This window comes from Coptis chinensis, chromosome 2 (genome assembly GCF_015680905.1).
Source record: "Coptis chinensis isolate HL-2020 chromosome 2, ASM1568090v1, whole genome shotgun sequence".
Taxonomy (NCBI): domain Eukaryota; kingdom Viridiplantae; phylum Streptophyta; class Magnoliopsida; order Ranunculales; family Ranunculaceae; genus Coptis; species Coptis chinensis.
The window spans coordinates 19,029,063-19,049,288 of NC_141457.1; the positions used below are offsets into that span (position 1 = coordinate 19,029,063).

Consider the following 20,226-nt stretch of genomic DNA (forward strand, 5'->3'; position numbering starts at 1 on the left):
GGCTAAGCACGAAACAAGAAGCAGAGGTTCAACAATAGCAGAGAACTAACCTGAAGGATGATGCGGTAATGAAGTAGTGTCTACCGGGACGGCGACCAAATGAAGTTTCAAAAAAAGCCGGTGAAATTTTTGAGCAACCGCCCCTCCAGTTTCCAAGGCATCATGATTACACCCCAGCCCTAGCTGCCCACGACTTCCAACCAACTGTCCTGTCTTTTCACATCTCGAAAAAACGGGGCGGCACGTTTTTCTCTGCAACTGCTCAGATCTTGTCACGTGCTGGACACGCGTCAAACGTTGGCACCCACCAGCTAGCATGGTTAGCACGAGCCGCTCCTCACAGATCGTTGGAAATTTCCACTTTTAGTATGCTCCACGCGCGCGACCGATCTCTCTCAGCAGGTCGTTTTCACAACCTACTGAGAGGGGGCTGTGTAGGGGAGTGATATTCTCTATCCAACACGCGCATAACATGGTGGAAATGACACATCGACCTGTGGATACAGGTCGCATCCATGAACTAATAGAACGATACAAAAAGGTCGCAGTAGCACGCGAACTACGCTAGGAAAGTGACTCAGATACCCCTTCCAGAAGTAATCATGACTAAAGGTGTACTTGCACATATCTTGGCCGTCAGCCACTGGTCACGGCCGCAAGCTACTTATACAGACTGACACTCCACATCATTACAGCAGACCTATGAGGACAGTTCTCACATGTTACCCTGATCTCCACCCCTCGTTTGAGATACCCTTTACACGTGGAGGGCAAGGATACACTCTCAATATCTATAAATACCTCTCCTATGAACTACGCCAGACCTGATTCTGCTCTCCCCCACAAAAACCAAGAACAAGATACGTAAGCAGTTCCTTCTCAAGACGAACTCGGTCCATCCAATAACCTATTCCAGTCCCCCATTGACTGTTTGTAAGGGAAAGCTAAACCACACTTTTACAGGTCTCTTGAGAGAAATAAGTGCAGAGTTCAACTTTGAACTTAATTACTACTAAGTATTTGAAGGACCACACAAATGAACTTCAGTATGGAACTTAATTAAAAATATAAGTTGGCTTTCTACGAATATGATTTTATTCTAAACCTACAGTCAACGTCTATCCAATGACACCATGGCCATATTGCCATTCTTAATTATCCAACAACTAGCGTACACGATTTTAACCAGCCCAAGAAAATCTAATTAAACAGATGTTAGCAAACTATACCTTGGCACACCAACCAGCCCACATGTCGTCGTATCTGCCAATAGGCTGGCCATCACCCATTAGCCCAAAGTACATGGCAGGGCCTATGAGCTCCCTGTTCAACCCTAAGTTCATGCCACACATTGGAAACAAAGTGCCTTTGGGTATTGTCATGACTGCATCGACATACCTGTTTGAACTAAAAACAAACTAAAAAGATCAATACACAATGAGGCAAACACAAAAAGTATGTGAGCTTTGGGTTCCACAACTCATCAATCACTGTAAATTGTAAATTGTAATTTGTACTGGTCTCGTTAGTAAACATTTAAAATGAGCATTCTACAGTATTGTTAATCTGTGTAACTGAAAGAACATGTTTTTCATTGATAAGCAAAAAATAACCGTTACATAATTTTGAGATTTCCATCACTAAAATCACTGCATTGAGTATTAGAAAAAGAGTAAATTTAGTGTGCGTCATGAGAGAGAAAAAGATAGTGAATCTGTGCCACTTGTAGGGGGGTGATATTCTCTATCCAGCACGCGCTTAACATGGTGGAACTAATACACCGACCTATGGTCTCAGGTCGCATCCATGAGCCAACATCGCGCCACAGGACAGATCGCAACATCATGCGAACTACGCCAGGCAGTGACACAGGCCCCCTATCCATAAGCAATCATGACTGAAGGTGTACTTGCACTCATCCTAATCGTCACCATCGGTCACGGCCAAGAAGTTACTCGCATTGATCGCCACTCCTCATCATCACAGCAGACCTATGTAGATATTTCTCACGTGCTCCCATGATCCACACCCCACGTTGGTGACATCCTTTACACGTGGAGGGTGAGGATACAATTTCAATCTCTATAAATACCACTCCTATGAACTACGCCAGACCTGATTCTACTCTGACCCCAAGAACCCAGAGTAAGATACGTAGGCAGTTCGCTCTCAAAGCCGAACTCGGTCTCACCCATCCATCCATATCAGTCCCCCAGAGACTGTTTGTAAGGGAATATCACATCACACCTTTACATTGGCGCCGTCTGTGGTCTCGATTACTTGAGAAACCAAACCACTTTATAATCAGAAGCCAAAAATCAAAACAAAAGATTCTCAAGCCCACGAAGCATGGCAAGCCTCGAAGCTCAATTCCACACTTTGGCAGACCAGCTAGGAACAATGAATGAACAAATTGCCCAACTCAGACAAGAAAACGTCACATTACGTGCACAAGTTGATACACAGAGCCCACTAGCTGGCACCGCAGAAGACGACGTCATCAACGTCAGTCAACAGATCACCGAGCTAAACCAAAGGCTCGACAAGAATGCGGTCAAGAAAGATTCCACCCAGATAGTGCAGAAAATGCTGAAAACCTATCGCGTGCATCTCCATTTGCTTCTGAAGTACTTCACAAGGTCTCCCCTCCAGACTTTGTCCAACCACGGTTCCTAATCAGATGACGGTCGCGACATGCCCAGCAAAGATATAGCACGATATGCTCAAAGCCTCGCGACTCTACAAATAGCGCCATGAGTTCGACCATCTCCGATGAGGCTCTTTCCAAAGAAGTTTAAGGGCGGCCCACTCGATTGGTTCTTCTCCCTCGAGTCGGACTCCATACGGCTTTGAACAAATTTTACCGAATTGCTCGCGAACCCAAGACGCATAACAACGTGACGCAAGAAGGGTGATCTCAATTCACTCTTCCAGCTCGCTCTGGGCAAGGAGGAAACCTACAGCTCCTTCTTAAGCCGGTTCAAAATAGAGCTCTTGGACATGGAAAGCGGCCTCAAGGAATCATTTGCCGCATTGGCTTTCACAACCGCCTGCCGCACCCGCAACACCGACCTAACCAGGTCGCTCTTGAAAGACCAACCCGAAACGTTCGGCGCCATGCGCTCGAGTGGATAAATACATCAAGCCGCAAGAGGCTTTGTTAAAGCGAAACGAAGCGTAAGAAGAAACGTAAGAGGGAGAGGTTTCGGAAGTAGCATCATCCTCTAGGAAACGACCCGCAAAGAAGCGGCAACCCTCGGACCCAAAACCAAGAAATGATCGGGAATTCGCCGTGCTCACCGGATCTCCTAGTTACATACTAGAAAAGATCAGCGAAAGCTGCATTCTACCGACCGAGATAAGGCAGCCCAACAGATCGCCCAGACCAGCCCTACTGCGCTTTTCACCGTGCCAATTGCCACGAGACCGACGCCTCTGGCGGGGGCTCAAGCATTACTTGCAAGACCTAGTCAAGCGGGGGCACATCAAGCAAAGACACTAATATACCCGGCGGCGACGGCGACCGCGCCGCCACAAACTCATGGCCCGTAGGATACGAAGCAGGTCCCCACCCAGACGGAGCGATCTGAGGTCTCAAAGTCGCCCTCATAGCAGAGGACGCTCCAGAGAACGCATCCATCAAGATCGCCGTCGGCCGTCAAGAGGTCGCGAGCACGACAGAACCATCCACATGATCACTCTCCAAGACGATTCCGGATCAAGTTCTCGGGAAAAAAGAAGGCGCGTAGGTGCCCTCCATGAAGTATACAATTTCTCTTCACAAGCTGCAGTCGTACACGCAGATTCGTATGTAGAGAACAGAGACATCACCTTCTCCGAGGCCGATTTCAACAAGGTCCCGCCCCCCATTAACGATGCACTCGTGGTCCACGTCAAAATCAGTGACTGGACCGTCAAGCGAGTTTTGATCGACCCTGGCAGCTCTTGCGATATTCTGTTCTACCACACGATCCAAGAGATGAACTTACCAAAGTCGGTCTTCATAGACCCCATTGCACCCCTCTTCGGATTCAATGGTTCCCGAGCCGATCCAATAGGATCATCATCCTCCGGTTTGATGGGATCCCGGGAGGACAAAGTCAGCTTCAACACGCGCTTCAGCGTCCTAGATACCAAGTCGTCCTACAACGCCATCCTAGGACGACGGTGGATACATCAGATGCAAGCCGTACCGTCCACGTTGCACCAAGTCATCCGTTTTTCCGCCTAAGAGGGAATGATGGAACCGAAGCAACAACTACCGAGGCCCATCATTGTAACCAGATCATCGCAGCAAACAAAACCACGGAACCTCCCATCTCCGTCAGCAACGAACCTACCAACTATACAATGGCCAAAGATCTAGTAGCTGAAGTGAGATCTAGCGCAACAAAATAGAACGCTGGGGCTCCAACAAAAGTTTCCACTCACCAGCCCCAATCTCGACCACTACCAAAGCAGCAGGCGTACCAACAGCACAAATCCTGGAGGTCGCCCCATTGGAAAGCATCATGAGCAAGCAAAGTCTCGTGACACCATCACCACCTCCCTTCCAACCAGAGGAATGGCAGGGAACTACCCCAGTTTCTGTTGTCACGCCAACAGCAGTCACTTCTGACCCTGTTGTCGTAACCACAGAGTACGTCCCAGTTCCTCTGACTACTCCAGCCAGCCAGCGAACCAACACAGAGTCTGCAAAGAACAATCCTCCAGAGAGCAGAGCGCACAGAGCCAAGCACCGACTCAAGACAAGCAGCAAGTGAACCTGGGAACCGAAGACGACCCTAAACTCGTCTATGTGGGAGCCAACCTCGACCCCACACTTAAGGCTCAACTTGTAAAATTTCTATCCATGAATAAAGATGTGTTCGCTTGGTCGTATATCGATGTGCCTGGTATAGACCCTAGTGTTGCATGCCATCGGCTAAACGTCAACCCTGGTGCCAAACCCGACAAACAATCCTAGACGATTGTCATTACGCTTTCAAAAAGCAATCAACGATGAGGTAGATAAGCTCAAACAAGTAGGTTTCATCCGGAAGGTCGACTACCCAGAGTGGGTCGCCAACATAGTGGCAGTCCCAAAAAAGAATGGCACGATCCGTTTGAAGCGCCGACTTCACCAACGTCAATCAAGAAACTCCAAAAGACAGCTTCCCCCTACCAAGAATCGACCAACTAGTCGACCAGACTTGTGGGCACGAGCTGCTATCATTTATGGACGCATATAGTGGGTACAATTAGATACCACTAGCTGAAGAAGATCAGGAGAAGACATCGTTCATCACTGAGCAAGGAATTTATTGTTACAACGTTCTCCCGTTCGGACTAAAGAACGCAGGAGCGACCTATCAGCGGCTAGTAACTAACATGTTCCAGGACATGTTAGGCGATACCATGGAGGTCTACATAGACGATATGGTTGTCAAAAGCAAAAAAGCAGCTGACCACCTCACTCACCTCGAGCAAGCGTTCTCCAGACTACGACGAACCGGAATGAAGCTGAACCCAGAGAAGTGTCTTTTCGGAGCGTCCTCCGGAAAATTTCTCGGATATCAGGTCTCGCGAACGAGGCATCGGGCAAATCCAGACCAAATTGGGCGTTCATCGACATGCCGACCCGCAAACAAAGAAACAGATACAAAAGTTGTCAGGTATGGTCGCTGCACTCAACCGATTCATATCCAGAGCATCAGACAAATGCCGACCGTTCTTACAGATACTAAGGAAAGGCGAGCAATTCTCATGGAACGATCAATGCCACCAAGCATTCGCCACCCTTAAGGAGTACCTCACAACACCTCCCGTCCTAGCCAAACCAACAGACGGAGAAACTTTGGGGCTCTATCTGGCGGTATCCGATTTCGCCATCAGTTCGGTCCTATTCAAGGATGAGCACAATTCAGAAAAGTCGATCTACTTCACAAGCAAGACACTCACTCCAACAGAGAAGAACTACTCTTACATAGAAAGAGCGGTCCTTGCTTTGTTATATTCGGCAAGAAAATTCAGACCGTATTTCCAGGCTCATCCAATCAAAGTACTTACCGATCTCCCCTTGAAGAGGATTCTTCACAAAGAAAACAAGACTACTAGGATGGCAATATGGGCCAAAGAGCGGGGCGAGCACCACATGGACTTTGTCCCGCCGCGATATCATGAAGCGGTCGGTCGTTGCGGACTTCCTAGCAGATTTCAAACCGACGACCCTAATTGGGAGGCTGAAACAGAGGTCGCACCCAAGAAAGCGAGCATGCAAACAGTCTGGTCTCTCTACGTCGATGGTTCCAGCAACCCTGGAGGCAGTGGCATGGGAATCGTTTTAGTCTCCCCCGAGGGAGCTATGGTAGAGAAGGCAGTTCGTATAGACTTCGCAACGTCCAACAACGAAGCAGAGTACGAAGCACTAATAATGGGAATGCGTACAGCGATCCAGCTCGGAGTAAAGGAGATCCAAATCTTTAGTGACTCGCAACTGGTCGTTCGCCAGGTTGCAAAAGAGTACACTACCAGCGAAGGTAACCTCTCTAAATACCTTCAAGTTGTTAACGATTTGCTTCCGTCATTTAGCAGAGCGACGATACACCATTTTTGCGTGGACGAACCGCCACGCCAGATAGCTTTGGCATACTTAGCCACTTTCGGACGAACCGCGGTCCCTAGACAACCGATTATCGAAGTAGTCGATCGACCAGCTTACCAAGCGGGCCAAGTCTTGACAATTAGCGACCTGTGCCCACTCTCTGAAGATCAGACGAGTCAATCCTGGATGCAGCCTATTATACAATACATCCAGTATGGCACACTCCCAGAGGAGCGCCCCAAAGCCAAGAGGGTTCCACACCAAGCACGTAGCTATTGTTTGGTGAACGGCAGATTATTCCGCAAGTCCGCAGGGGGACCTCATCTGAGATGTATCAGTCCAGAGCAAGGCCAGCTAATTTTTGCTGAAATTCAAGAAGGAGAGTGCGGCAACCATGCTGGAGGTCGATCATTAGCCCACAAAGTGATCTCCCAAGGGTACTTCTGGCCTCGTATGCAGATTGATGCTAAAGCGTATGTCCTCAAGTGTGTCAAATGCCAAACATTTGGTCATTAACATCATCTGACCGCTACCGCTAATTGATTAACATCGCGAGCCCTCGGGTCGTTCCACATATGGGGCATGGACATTATGGGACCATTCGTCCCTCAGAAGAGCACCGGCTTCCGATTCGTCCTTGTTGCCACAGACTACTTCACTAAGTGGGTTGAAGCAATTCCATTAGCACACGTCAAAGAATCACACGTCAGAAATTTCATTTGGACTCATATCATCACCCGGTTTGGCTTACCACATACACCGGTGATGGACAATGGCTCCCTAGTTCAAGGAAAAACACCAAAGAGTTTCGCCAAATGGAAGATCGTTCATGCATTCTCCACACCACAAGATTTCAAAGCAATGGACAAGCGCGTAAAGAACAAAGCCATTCATTCGAGAATTTGAAGAAGAAAATTGAAAAGAACAAGAGCCTGGCCAAATCATTTGGAGAACATACTATGGGCTCATCGCGACTACCGCTTCGCAATCGGGCGAATCACCATTTTCCCCGTGCTATGGTACGAAGCCCGCCATCCCCACCGAGTGACAATCACGACAACCCGATCTGAACTTGTCGAATCGGGGCCTTAATGACTTTCGGTTCTAGCTCGAGATCGACCTCCTCGAGGAACGGGGCGACCTAGTAGCCATCAGGGTGGCAAAGCCTACCAACAGGTCCTCAAGCGATCTTACAACAAACGAGTGCATCCACGGTCTTTTCAACCGGGAGACCTCGTTTTGAAGAAAACTCAAGATGACGCTAAGCTAGCACCAACATGGGAAGGCCCTTACATAGTGGAACGCCGCCGCGGTAACGGCGCAGATTGTATTGGATTAAAACCCAAGAAGGAAAGTTCTTTGCCGACCATGGAACACATACCGCTAAAGCAATTTTACGAATAGTTGATACGATTGTAATTCCCCGCCTCCTGTGCACTACAAAGTTCATATGAAAGAAACTCAAGATTGTTATCATAAATGGCGGATCTACTCACATCTCCAAACCACACCTCTCACACAATGCCAAAGCTCCATACCTAAACACGCTCTCGCGCGGGGACGCTCTCGAGAACTACGGGCTTATCGCCTCTCGAAGTCTCGCTAAGTTGAGGACCTATACATCTAGGATCAACTCGGTGAGAACGCCGAGGCGAGCCTCGAGGGGCTAAACACGCTCTCACTCGAAAGGGGACGCCTCTCGAGGGAGCTTACGGGCCTCGCTCGAAGTCTCGCTAATTTGAGGACCTATACATCTAGGATCAACTCGGAGAACGCCTTCGGGGAGAGCGAACGCCCTCATGGGCTAAACACGCCTCTCACGCCGAAAGGGACGCCTCGGGGAGCTTACGGGCTTATCGCCTCTCGAAGTCTCGCTAAGTTGAGGACCTATACATCTAGGATCAACTCGGTGAACGCCTACCGGGGGCTAAACACGCCTTCGCGAAGCGGGGCGGCTCTCGAGGGGCTTACGGGCTTATCGCCTCTCCGAAGTCTCGCTAAGTTGAGGACCTATACATTTAGGATCAACTCGGTGAAGAACGCTGGGGAGCGTAACGCCCTCAAGGGCTAAACACGCCTCACGCGGCAGACGCGCTCGTGGGCTTACTGGGCTTATCGCCTCCGAAGTCTCGCTAAGTTGAGGACCTATACATCTAGGATCAACTTCGGTGAGAACGCCTCAGAGCGTAACGCCTCGGGGGCTAAACACGCTCTCACGCATGAAAGGGGACGCCTCGGGGAGCTTACAGGCTTATCGCCTCTCCGAGTCTCGCTAATTTGAGGACCTATACATCTAGGATCAACTCAGTGAGAACGCTCTCAGGAGCAGAACGCCCTCATGGGCTAAACACGCTCTCACGCGAAAGCGGGACGCCTCAGAGCTTACGGGCTTATCGCTCTCCGAAGTCTCGCTAAGTTGAGGACCTATACATCTAGGATCAACTCGGTGAGAACGCCAGGGAGCGTAACGCCCTCGGGGCTAAACACGCCTCACGCGAAAGCGGGACGCCTCGGGAGCTTACGGGCTTATCGCCTTCTCCGAAGTCTCGCTAAGTTGAGGACCTATACATCTAGGATCAACTCGGTGAACGCTCCAGAGCGTAACGCTCTCGAGGCTAAACACGCTCTCACGCGAGCAGGACGCTCTCGGGAGCTTGAGGGCTTATCGCTTCTCCGAAGTCTCGCTAAGTTGAGGACCTATACATCTAGGATCAACTTCGGTGAACGCCAGAGCGTAACGCCCTCGGGGCTAAACACGCTCTTCACGCGGGGCGTGACGCTCTCGGGGAGCTTATAGCTTATCTCTCCGAAGTCTCGCTAAGTTGGGGACCTATACTTCTAGGATCAACTAAGCGAGAACGCTCTCAGGAGCATTACGCCCTCAGAGGCTCAAACAAACTCTCATACGAGCAGGGCGTTCTCAAGAGCTTACAGGCTCATAGCCTCTTTGATCCTCACTAAACGAGGACCGATACTCCTAGGGTTAACCAAAGAAGAACGCTCCCAGTGAGCAACATGGCCCACGAACTCGCAAGGGCACGGTCCCCTTTCGTCCAAAAAGATCAAACACTTACATGTCGCGGCCCTGCGCATTATCATACCAGCTTAACATATAACGAGAATACATCTCAGAAGCAAAATCCATGGACAGAAGCAAAGCCATGCACAATCAGACCAAAAAGTATATAGCATTAATCAAGTACTCACCAAAAGGAACACACATTCCGGATCCAGTGAAATCAGCTCTAAAGCACCGACCTGCTGGGTCTACCCAGAAAATCCAGGTCGGCTACCAGATTACAAAAACCAAAGTTAACGAACTGCCACTTTCGTGGAAACCAGTTCTCCAAATTCAAAAGAAGCGAACTGCTCGGGCAAGCTTGAAAACACAGCTCTAGTGTTTAACCCTCGTAGGGGCAAAGACGACACACGTTCTTATCAAACACAAAGACAAATTCTCACCAGAAGACAGAATCGGCATCACGGAGCAGCAACCACATGTTTATCCTCAGGAACAACTGGTTGAGGGAACATGCCTGGCAGCTCGCAGCACAACACGCATATCAGCCTCTCGAGCCCTACGCCTTCTTCTTTAGTCGCCAAGATTTTCATCCGCCTTTGGCGCACTCACTAGGGAAGTGGTATACGCTGTTTCGAGCCTTTACGGCAACCCTCCGGCATTGTTTTCGCGACTTTCGGTGACTTCCGCGATCTCCACTTGCAGATCAGCCATAGACGCAGCAAGTCTCGCATTTTCATCACCAACAGCACGACATCTCTCCGCCATAGTCTCCAACCTTTTCTTATCGACCACCACCCGAAAGCAGCTCGCGACATCATTTCGACTCGGGCATCAACATCGATCGAGGCGTTGCAGACAACACTATTCAACTTATCATAACCAGCAAGAAACTACAAGTATGGAAAGACAATGAAAATCAATCAAAGTGGACGACTAACAAGTTAACAAACAACGTACTCACCAAACAGCTCGCCATGTCCATGGTCCCCAGGAGCGTATCCATATCTTCGTCCTCGACCTCAGCTTTGTCCCCGTCCAGCACGATACCCCTCAGGAGACTAGTCGCTATAGGCGCAGAGTGGAAGCTGCAGTCGGAGCGCTTTACAGCACGCCTCTTCCCCGTCTTCCCGACGTAGAAGAACTCACTTCCCACGTCCCCAACGCGAGAGTGCGAGCTCCCACCAGCGACGTGTCCCCCCTGCTCCAGGTCGTCTACCCTTTCGGCAGCCCGAGGGACGCCGTCCTCCCGGTGGGGCGACCTGATCACAATACCTCCAGTGGGGCGCCACGACCTCCGGGGCCGTTTAGCTTTTTTGGACCCCGACGCTACCGCCTTCCTCTTGCCACGGTCCTCGTGCACATGAGGATGAAACTCCATTTCCTCCATCAGTAGAGGAGAACTCTCTCGTAGACTGCCTTCTCCCCTAACAAAAGGGTCACACCGAGCCATAAAAAAAACTAAAGCACAAGGAACAAAACAAAGCCAATGAGGGAGAGATAGCATCCAACATCACGATCAAAGAATGAAAGAGCAAACATACCTGAGAAGATGACCAAAGAAAGCAAGCAAGTTCAGAGGAGAAAAGACAGCAGCAACAGGAAATTCAAATGCCGTCGCTCTCCCCGAACAGTTTATATTTATGCAAGGTAAACGTCTCTTCCCGAGGCAACTCATTATGGCATCGAGACGCCAAACGCCAATCCAACTGGCAACCATCATTTCATATTTCACAGACCGTTCATATCCGCACACGTGCCAAGCACGCACTGTAATGGAGGTGACCACTGCTCACAGGACGCTCCAACTATACCAGTACTGATTAACTAGAGGACGCTAAAACCGGCTACACGCAAAACAGTTCAAGAGTGACACAGGTCCACCAACCCAAAGGCAAACAAATTAAGCAGACATACAGTACGCAAGGAAGAAAGACAAAGGACAACAATATAGCCTTAATATAAAACAGTTAGCAAACTGAAGACCACAGTCCAGCCTCAGGTCGCCGAATAAGCCGAGCTGCTGGGTCTACCCAGGAAATCCAGCCCAGCTAAACATCAGTATCATAAAACAAGTAAAGGACAAGACGAGATGCCCGGGCAACCCCAGGAAAATAGCTCTATTGTTTTAGGCCAGAGGCCGCATACAAACACAAAAACCAGACATTGACCGCTCAAATAACATCATCGAAACCTTCAACAAGAGGGACGGTCAGCATTTCGGAACAGCTCGGATCACCAGGAGACGCCACCACTCCTTCAGTTAGCGTCCCACCCAGACCACCAACAACGGGGAGGTGATCAAGAACCACCTCACCTTCGAGAGCAGAACGACCGGGGACCAAAGACTACCGACCTCTAGCGAATCGACCTGTCGGTCTATTGTAGGTCCATGAGTCGCTCCTTCGGCAGTCGCCGATCTCGCCTCCAGCTTCTTCTATTTCAAAGACGGATAGCAAGATAGGCCCTTCGCCTCCCATCGCAGTAGCTTTTTACAACGTTCAAATAACGATTAGCAAAGAACGACCTTCTTCGTGGATCCAGCGACCTCATGCCTCAAATTCAATCGCCTCGTTCACAGCTGACGTCCTCTCCAGAGATAGCGTGACCAACTGCGCCTTCAGAGTATCCAACTCCACCTTCTCCGTTTTAGCTATCGCTCGGAGATCAGAGACCTCGAGCCTCAAGGACTCGACCTCCGACTTCTCCATTTCAGCGAACAGTGCAGCTGTCTTCAATTTCTGATACCCAGCAACCAGCTGCAGCAGCTCGCACATAGTACCACAAACAAACGATAAGCAACAGTGTACGATAAGTAATAGCACAAACAGTAACAACGTGACCACTTACCAGACAAATCGCCTTATCCACCCCTCTCATATTCGACTCCAGCTCCATGGCATCAAGGTCCTTCCTATCACCATCAAGCGTCATCCCCTCCAACAAGCAAGCAGCGATGGGTGCGGATTTGTAGCTGTAGTCCGACCTCTTCACGTAGCGCTTCTTCCCAGTCACCTCATCAATGTACATCAGGTTGCGCTCCGGATCGTCCTTTTGCCGATCTTTGGATCGCCTTTACCAGCATCTCTTGAGCCAACCTTCCCCTTCATCTTGCCTGAGGCATCTCCAACAACCCGGGGTCGAGCGACCTCCGGGGCAGCCTCCGGAGTAACCTCCGGACCGTCCTCAACTAGGACGCTGAAGTCGGGCATCGGCCTCGACCTCGGGTTGCGAGCTGCCCTCCCACCCGTTCGCACCTCACCACCCTGTGCGGTCTGGGCCACCCTCGCAGCCTTAGCAGGTCGGTACTCCGGAATGTCGGAGGGAGCGTACTCCACATCAAAAGGAGCGTCCTCCCGACCCTTCCCCGATCCAGACCCGGAGGCCCCAGAGACTCCGAGGGGTCGCTTCACCCCAGTACGGCCCCGGTTTCTATCCTCTCTAGTCACCAGATCACTCCCACGCTTCTCCATAACACGTACTCTGGACGCTCCGTTACCACGAGCCCTTGTTTTCTGAGCTTCCCTTCTCTTCCGAACGACAGGCCCCCCACGCTCCTTAAAGAATCCGGCGACCTCTGGCAACTTCGCGATTTTTCACCGCCGTCATTTAAATAAGCTTTCGATCACCGCTTCGGTTCGTCTCACAATGCGGGACGGTATCTCAGACAAAAGACAAAATAACAAATGTTAGATCAATACAGGATCAGTCGATATCAGCGTGAAACCTAAGAAAACGTACTGGGACCCACCAGTAAAATCACACGTCTTCCTGTCCACACTAAACCCGCTCGCACAGTAGTTACCGATTAACAGGAACGGTCTTTTATCCCAAGACTCGTTACTCACTCCATCCAGAACGGGCGACAGAGTAGCTCGGGTTTGCAAGCTAAAGTTATATGCCCTAGATCGCTTCAAAGTGAAGTGCTCAATAATATCAGCGACTTCGATCTGGTATTCACCGCTGGCGTTCAACAGGTCGAACACCTTCAACAACCACCACGTGTTACCCACGAACTGCACAGGCGCTTTGCCACAACGGTTCAAAAATTCGCAAACCAACTTCGAAAATGGTATCGTCATATGCGCCCTCAGCTGCCCCTCACAGACGATCACCCCGTGGTGCGGTGGGACGTACCTCTCGCCAAAGACCAAATCGCCTCGCCCAGGCTCGTGGATCTCCAAACCATCCACGTTTATACCATATCTCTTCCTTAGATATGGAAACGCCCTCAAAGCGTCTGTCTATCCACAAATTTTAGGGCGTAGCTTTCGCCTCGAAGAGACGACCTCTCACCGCGTCCGGCTAACGTCCGCGAACCACGGGAGCAGATCGAGCATCGCCTTCCTCACTCACTTTCATCCCCATCACCCTCACCCAAAGATACCAACCGATTCGATCGTCTCCTCCTCATCTTCCCAACCGAGGGAAACTTCACTTAACCTCGTCCGAACGAGTGTCATCGGAATCCGACATCTTTCTCCTCTAAACTTAACAAATCCAGCTACTAGTATCTAACATAGTACCCTAACAACTCTAGTACGAAGCTTAGCACCAAACAAAGGAAACGGGTTCAAAATGGCGAGAACTAACTCAAGATTGATGCGCTTAATGAATTTTCTCTACCGCACGGCGACCAAATGAAGTCTCAACCAAGCAAGTAAATTTTTGAATAACCGCCTCCGGTTTCAAGGCATCATGATTACACCTAGCCCTAGCCCCACGACTTCCAAACAACTGCCTTGTCTTTTCACATCCCGAAAAAGCGGGCGCCACGTTTTCCTCTCTCAGAGAATCGCCGGATCGCCACGCGTCGCGCACACGCGCCACACGATCGCACCAACTAGCTCACGCCGTCAACACTAGCCGTTGTTTTACATCGATCGTGGGCAGATTCCCACCTATCACATAGTACGCTGCAAGGTGCCATCGTTTCTCCTCCCAGAAGGTCGTTATCACAACCTACCGAGAGGGGCCGTGTAGGGGGTGATATTCTCTATCCAAAGACGCTTTTAACATGGTGGAACTAATACACCCGACCTATGGTCTCGTGTCGCATCCATGAGCCAACATCGCGCCTACGTGACGATCGCAACATCATGCGAACTACGCAAAGCGATGACATGCACTTCTATCCATAAGCAATCATGATGAAGGTGTACTTGCACTCATCCTAACCTGTACCATCGGTCACGCCGCAAGTTACTCGCATGCATCGCCACTCCTCATCATCACAGCAGACCTATGTAGATATTTCTCACGTGCTCCCATGATCCACACCCCACGTTGGTGACATCCTTTACACGTGGAGGGTGAGGATACAATTTCAATCTCTATAAATACCACTCCTATGAACTACGCCAGACCTGATTCTACTCTGACCCCAAGAACCCAGAGTAAGATACGTAGGCAGTTCGCTCTCAAAGCCGAACTCGGTCTCACCCATCCATCCATATCAGTCCCCCAGAGACTGTTTGTAAGGGAATATCACATCACACCTTTACACCACTCATACACAGAAATTGAAGGTGTATTGCATGGCAAGGTACTGGATCTATGTCGTCTTAGAAAACACCCTGCGCATACTAGACGTCTTCTTAGAAAACACACTACAAAAGAAGTAAAATAACAGCTTCTACTGTCCGAAGGATAATTTGAAAGGTTGGTTAAAAAGTAAATTCATTTTGATAGAAAATTCAAACGCTAGTAATAGCAAATACCACATATCTGCAACAGTACATATCTTCTTATCATTTATAATATATTTTTTTCTATTAATTTACAAAGGAAAGTGGGATCTATATTTTTATAGCTCTACCCATTTATCTTCTCAATAGCAGAAAATTTTATTTTAGATCGATGGTCTTGGCGTTTTAAGTGAATAATGTGGTAACTAATAACAGTATTTTCTATTAGGTAACTGGTAATAATTGCCAATGACTTGCTAATAACTAAACTAGTTTAGACCTGCAAACTCTACATGGTGTAGACTAACTGAAAAACAAACAAAAAACACTTCCTACATATTGTAGTCGGACAAGACCACGTCGAGGATTGGATGGAAGTGCCAACAACAAACCTTGAGTTACGTTCGAGAGGCTTGACCAGTTGGGTGGGTGCATCATAGTCAGGGATGTTGAGCCACAGGCCATGAGATATCGCTGTGGGCGCACCTTCTCTAAAGCTAAATGGGTATCCACGAACGAAGTCCGCACCTTCTCTATACGGGTCATAGAGAGTGTTGAAGAAAAACGGAGTTGATGGTGTCAATAGGTTGCTTATGTGTTGGGCCAATGCATTGATCTCTTTTCCACTCGGATCTTTAGCCACCTATATATCAACATAAATAAAGATCCAAAGCGCATAGATTATATTAAGATCGGTTCTCCAAATGAAAACCCACCAGTACAGGAAAAAAATAAGAAAACTTAATCAAATAAGAATCAACATGCTATAACAAGTGAGCAAAACTTGTATTATGGTCTCAATGGGAATGTACTATTTGTAAAAAAGTTTTGCAAGCTTATGTCCATCTATAAGACTATAACCGTGTCTTCGTATCAGTCAAGCTTTTAATTTTCACTTTGCTACCATTCATTTTTAAGTTTAAAGAGATATGCATTTTGCAATATAAATGGACTCGATATAAAGTTTAGGATGTTGTTGTCTACCCAGCAAATGTGTAAACTTTTCCTGGATATGGTATTTCGGTGACGATTCCTACCAAGGCCCAAAATATCGAATTCGGTGAATATTTCGATGTATCCAAAAATCGATATATATCGAAAATATCAGAGATATCAGAGATATATCTTTTTTTGTTGACCAGTCAAAATTTTGTTTTGTATGTCGATATATTAGAAATATCATTGATTATATCAGAAATTTCGTCAACAATATATCGGTTAAAACCAATAATATTTGGTTAAAGTCAACAATATTAGTCAAAGTCAACAATTTATATCGAATATATTATATATATCGGTCGATATATATCGTTATATCGGAAATTCTAATATATATCGAAAAAAATAATTCAATATTCGGTGGATATATATCGAATATATTTATATCAATGTACCAAAAAAATAATATATATCGGTGAATATCGGATATATCGGTGATATTTTGGGCCTTGATTCCTACTGCATAACATGGGCAAGCGAAAGGTCAAAGTACTTTTTACCGAAATCTCGGGATAACGAATGCACATATTCCACCGACAAGTCACACTTACTCTTAGAGATCTAAAAAATAAGGTATTTGTTATTGACAGACCCCATATTGTGTTGGGCAGACCCAAAAAAAAAACAATTATTATAAGTGTCATTGGTCTCAAAAAATAAAAAAAATAATAATTATTACAAGTGTGTCACTGGTCTCAAAAAATTGAATTCGAAAACCCCAAGCTTAAACGACCCGGCTAGATCGTTCATTGTGCAAACCCAACGATATGGCCACATCGTTTGGGACTTAGTCCAAACGGTAAGTCCCAAACGGTGTGGCCATATCGTTTAGACTAAGTCTCCAACGATATGGCCACACCGTTTGGAATAAGTCCCCAACGATATGGCCACACCGTTTAGAATTTGAACTTTAAAAAATTATAAAATTCTGTTTCTTGGCCTCTTGATCGGTGTGACCAAGTCGTTTGGGATTTAGTCCAAACGATATGGCCACACCGTTTAAGACTTAGTCCCACCGTTTGGACTAAGTCACCAACAATATAGTCACACCGTTTGGAATTTAAATTTTGAAAAAATATAAAGTTCTTTTTCTTGGCCTCTTAACCGGTGTGGCCAAGTCGTTTGGGATTTAGTCCAAACGATATAGCCACACCGTTTGAGACTTAGTCCAAACGGTGTAGCCATATCGTTGGATTTGCACAATGAAAAACCTAGTCGGGTCATTTAAACTTGGGGTTTTCGAATTCAATTTTTTGAGACCACTGACACACTTGTAATAATAATTTTTTTTTGAATTTTTTAGAACCAATAACACAATTGTAATAATTGTTTTTTTTAGGTCTGCCCAACACATTATAGAGTCTGTCAATAATAATAGGACTCAATAATAATGGAATAACATAGCCCACCTCCTAACAAAGTACTGGGCCACACCTGCAACGTGTCACGTCCTTAACAAACAAACAATTTATCTATCTAATAAAAAGCAATGGTGTGGAGCCCACAGAGACTCCATCCAATTGTTGCCATTGTCTTTTCTAAGTTGTGACATGGCAGATCCAAGTGTTTGGAGAGTTTGTGTAATTTTGTTAAATGTAATCAATACTATGGGATCTATTCAAAAATCAACCAAAAGTCAACAATTGCAGCTGGACTTATAAATTGTTGGGCTAACCCATAAACTGTTAGCGCCTCCAATTGACTTGGACTTATAGATAATGGGTAATTGGGATGGTCTTGCGGCTGTATTTATAAATTGAGTTGTTTCGCTGGTCTTGTGCCGAATATTTTACGCCTAAGATGCGTGTACGCCTTGCGACGAAGGCGCGATGAGTTGTCGGGGTAATATCGCAGGCGCGTCGAGGTCTCGCGGGCCGTAGGCACGGGCATACCCTAGTATTATACATCCGTGAATATAAATTAGCCCAAACTACCCTTCGCCCAATAAACCCCGCAAATCACGGCAAATAATCACAGTTACACAAAATGTCCAAAACTCGAAAAGAAATGAACAGTTAAGTGAATAATGAGTTTAACTATCAAAGCAATCGTCGTCAATTGTGAAAATATACTTCTTCTTAGAAACAAGAAACCCGAAACACCGACACGCAGAGTCTTTAAACGATATACAACTAGCTTTAGCACCAAGAATACGGTTCACGTCATTACGATTATATAACTCGTAGTCGAAACCATCAGGAACTCGGATTGTTTTAGTAGGATCACCATCTTGAACAATGATCAAATGATAATGCTGGAAAAATGGTCTCCATTGTTCTAAGAAGTCAAGGTTTCTGATAGTGGGTATTACAATGTCTAGTTCATCTTTTAGTGGTGGGTTGATTTGGGATGATGGTTGGGACATAATGCCAGGGGTCGTTGGGTTTGTGAAATGTGATGATGTGAGAAATGAGAGGGGATCTGGGTTGGTTATAATGTTATATATAGAGAGTGGTGGAAGGAGGGGAGCGCGAGTTGCGTTTAAAGAAACGAGGAAAGAGTGAATGGTGGCGCGTGGGACAGAGAAGTGGATGTTCACATAATCACATGGGTCACCTTTGCTTCTAATTATTTGTTACTAACTTTCTCATTAAAGAAGCGTTTTGCCGAGTCACCAATATATTTGGCCGGTGAAATCTAGCAGCTCTACTAGAACCCCACGTGTATTACTATAGAACTCATTTTTTATTTATTTTTTATTTTTTTAGATAAACTATTAAAAATAGATATACAAAAAATCAGAAAATAATGATTTCCTCCACGATTTTGGCGCACTCTCTCTCTCACTTCCTACCAACTTTCAATCTCTCCCTCCATCGCTCTCTCTTTTCCACGAGTACTCCTTCTCTACTATTTTTTTTCCTATAATTTTTTTTCCCTAACGATGGAACTAATACTTTGAATGACATTCAACAATGTTGAACATGCTCATGATTTATGTAATGTTATTTGTTTTGGTTCTGGTTGTTAGGAATATACAACTTAATTGTACTTACTCTTTACCAATTACCAAACTATACAAACCTTTTGTCTTGTAAGTGTCTTGTACTTCTTAATTAAATCCGAGCCTAGTGTAGATACACTATGTCCTTAAGACAGATTTTCCCCCTCACGGTGCTTGAAGGTTGATGGGAAACTATCTCCCAAGATAGAACGGATTTCCTTCTATAGAAAGCTAGCACTTCAATTCTATAGACTCAGCGAACACAACATAGTATTTGACTAAGAACGAGAGGAGAAGAGAAAGATCGAACTCGCGGTGATCCGGTGTCTCTTTCTCTCCAAATTCATCCACTATTTATAGGTGAGTGGTGCCTTTTGAAACAAACACGGTGACTCTTGGGAAAAAGTAAGCAACTCTTTGAAAAAAGTCACATGTTTCGAAAGGACACACCATTTCGCATATATAATCATTTTGAACGGTGCCTATTTCGAAAAGGTTGCACCTTTTCGCATGATACAATCGTTTCAAACCGGTGCACATTTTGAAAAGGTTTTTTCTCACATTACGCATCGTTTCAAGAAAAACCCATTTCATCTTAAGTGGGGTACTTGGGGGAGACAAACTACTCATTCATATTTAAATGGATTTGAGCAAATCATTTTTCTAACAATCCCCACATGAATGAAAATTTGGCTTCTTCTATCATAAACATCGGATTTTCGTTCTTTTACAAATGAAAAGATACCGCGATCGTCAAGTAGCATGGGAGGCCTTGAACTTGCCTTAGTGAAAGACGATCGGATTTAATCGACGATCGGTAGACTTCAATTAATGTCCTTGAACCGTCACCGTTTGTATAAACCTAGACAATCATCTTCACGCCAGCACCGCCTCGAATCTTGTTGGTTCTCTCACGCTTGTGTTCATTTTGGCCTTGAACACTTCTTGGTTTCGAGATAGTGCTTTTGAGACATTTGTCTTTAAAATTCTCATA

At 46.7% G+C, this 20,226-nt stretch overlaps 1 protein-coding gene across 1 annotated transcript; it reads right to left on the bottom strand.

The window, feature by feature from the left end:
* Positions 1-1,223: 1,223 nt before the first annotated feature.
* Positions 1,224-18,820, bottom strand: LOC147515225 (UDP-arabinopyranose mutase 1-like). The gene is made up of 3 exons (XM_086594457.1): positions 18,330-18,820; positions 15,682-15,932; positions 1,224-1,398 (listed from the first exon to the last, which is right to left on the bottom strand). The coding sequence occupies exons 1-3, from the start codon at positions 18,651-18,653 to the stop codon at positions 1,224-1,226; spliced, it is 750 nt and encodes a 249-aa protein (XP_086450583.1). The 5' UTR covers positions 18,654-18,820.
* Positions 18,821-20,226: the final 1,406 nt, after the last annotated feature.

Bases quoted from the DNA above. Each gene is read 5' to 3' on its own strand.
- LOC147515225 (XM_086594457.1), bottom strand. From the start codon at position 18,653: ATGTCCCAACCATCATCCCAAATCAACCCACCACTAAAAGATGAACTA. The intron at 15,933-18,329 runs GATAGTTAAACT...GTTGATATATAG, and splicing joins CAATTGACGACGATTGCTTT to GTGGCTAAAGATCCGAGTGG. The intron at 1,399-15,681 runs GTTTGTTGTTGG...TAGTTCAAACAG, and splicing joins CCTCTCGAACGTAACTCAAG to GTATGTCGATGCAGTCATGA.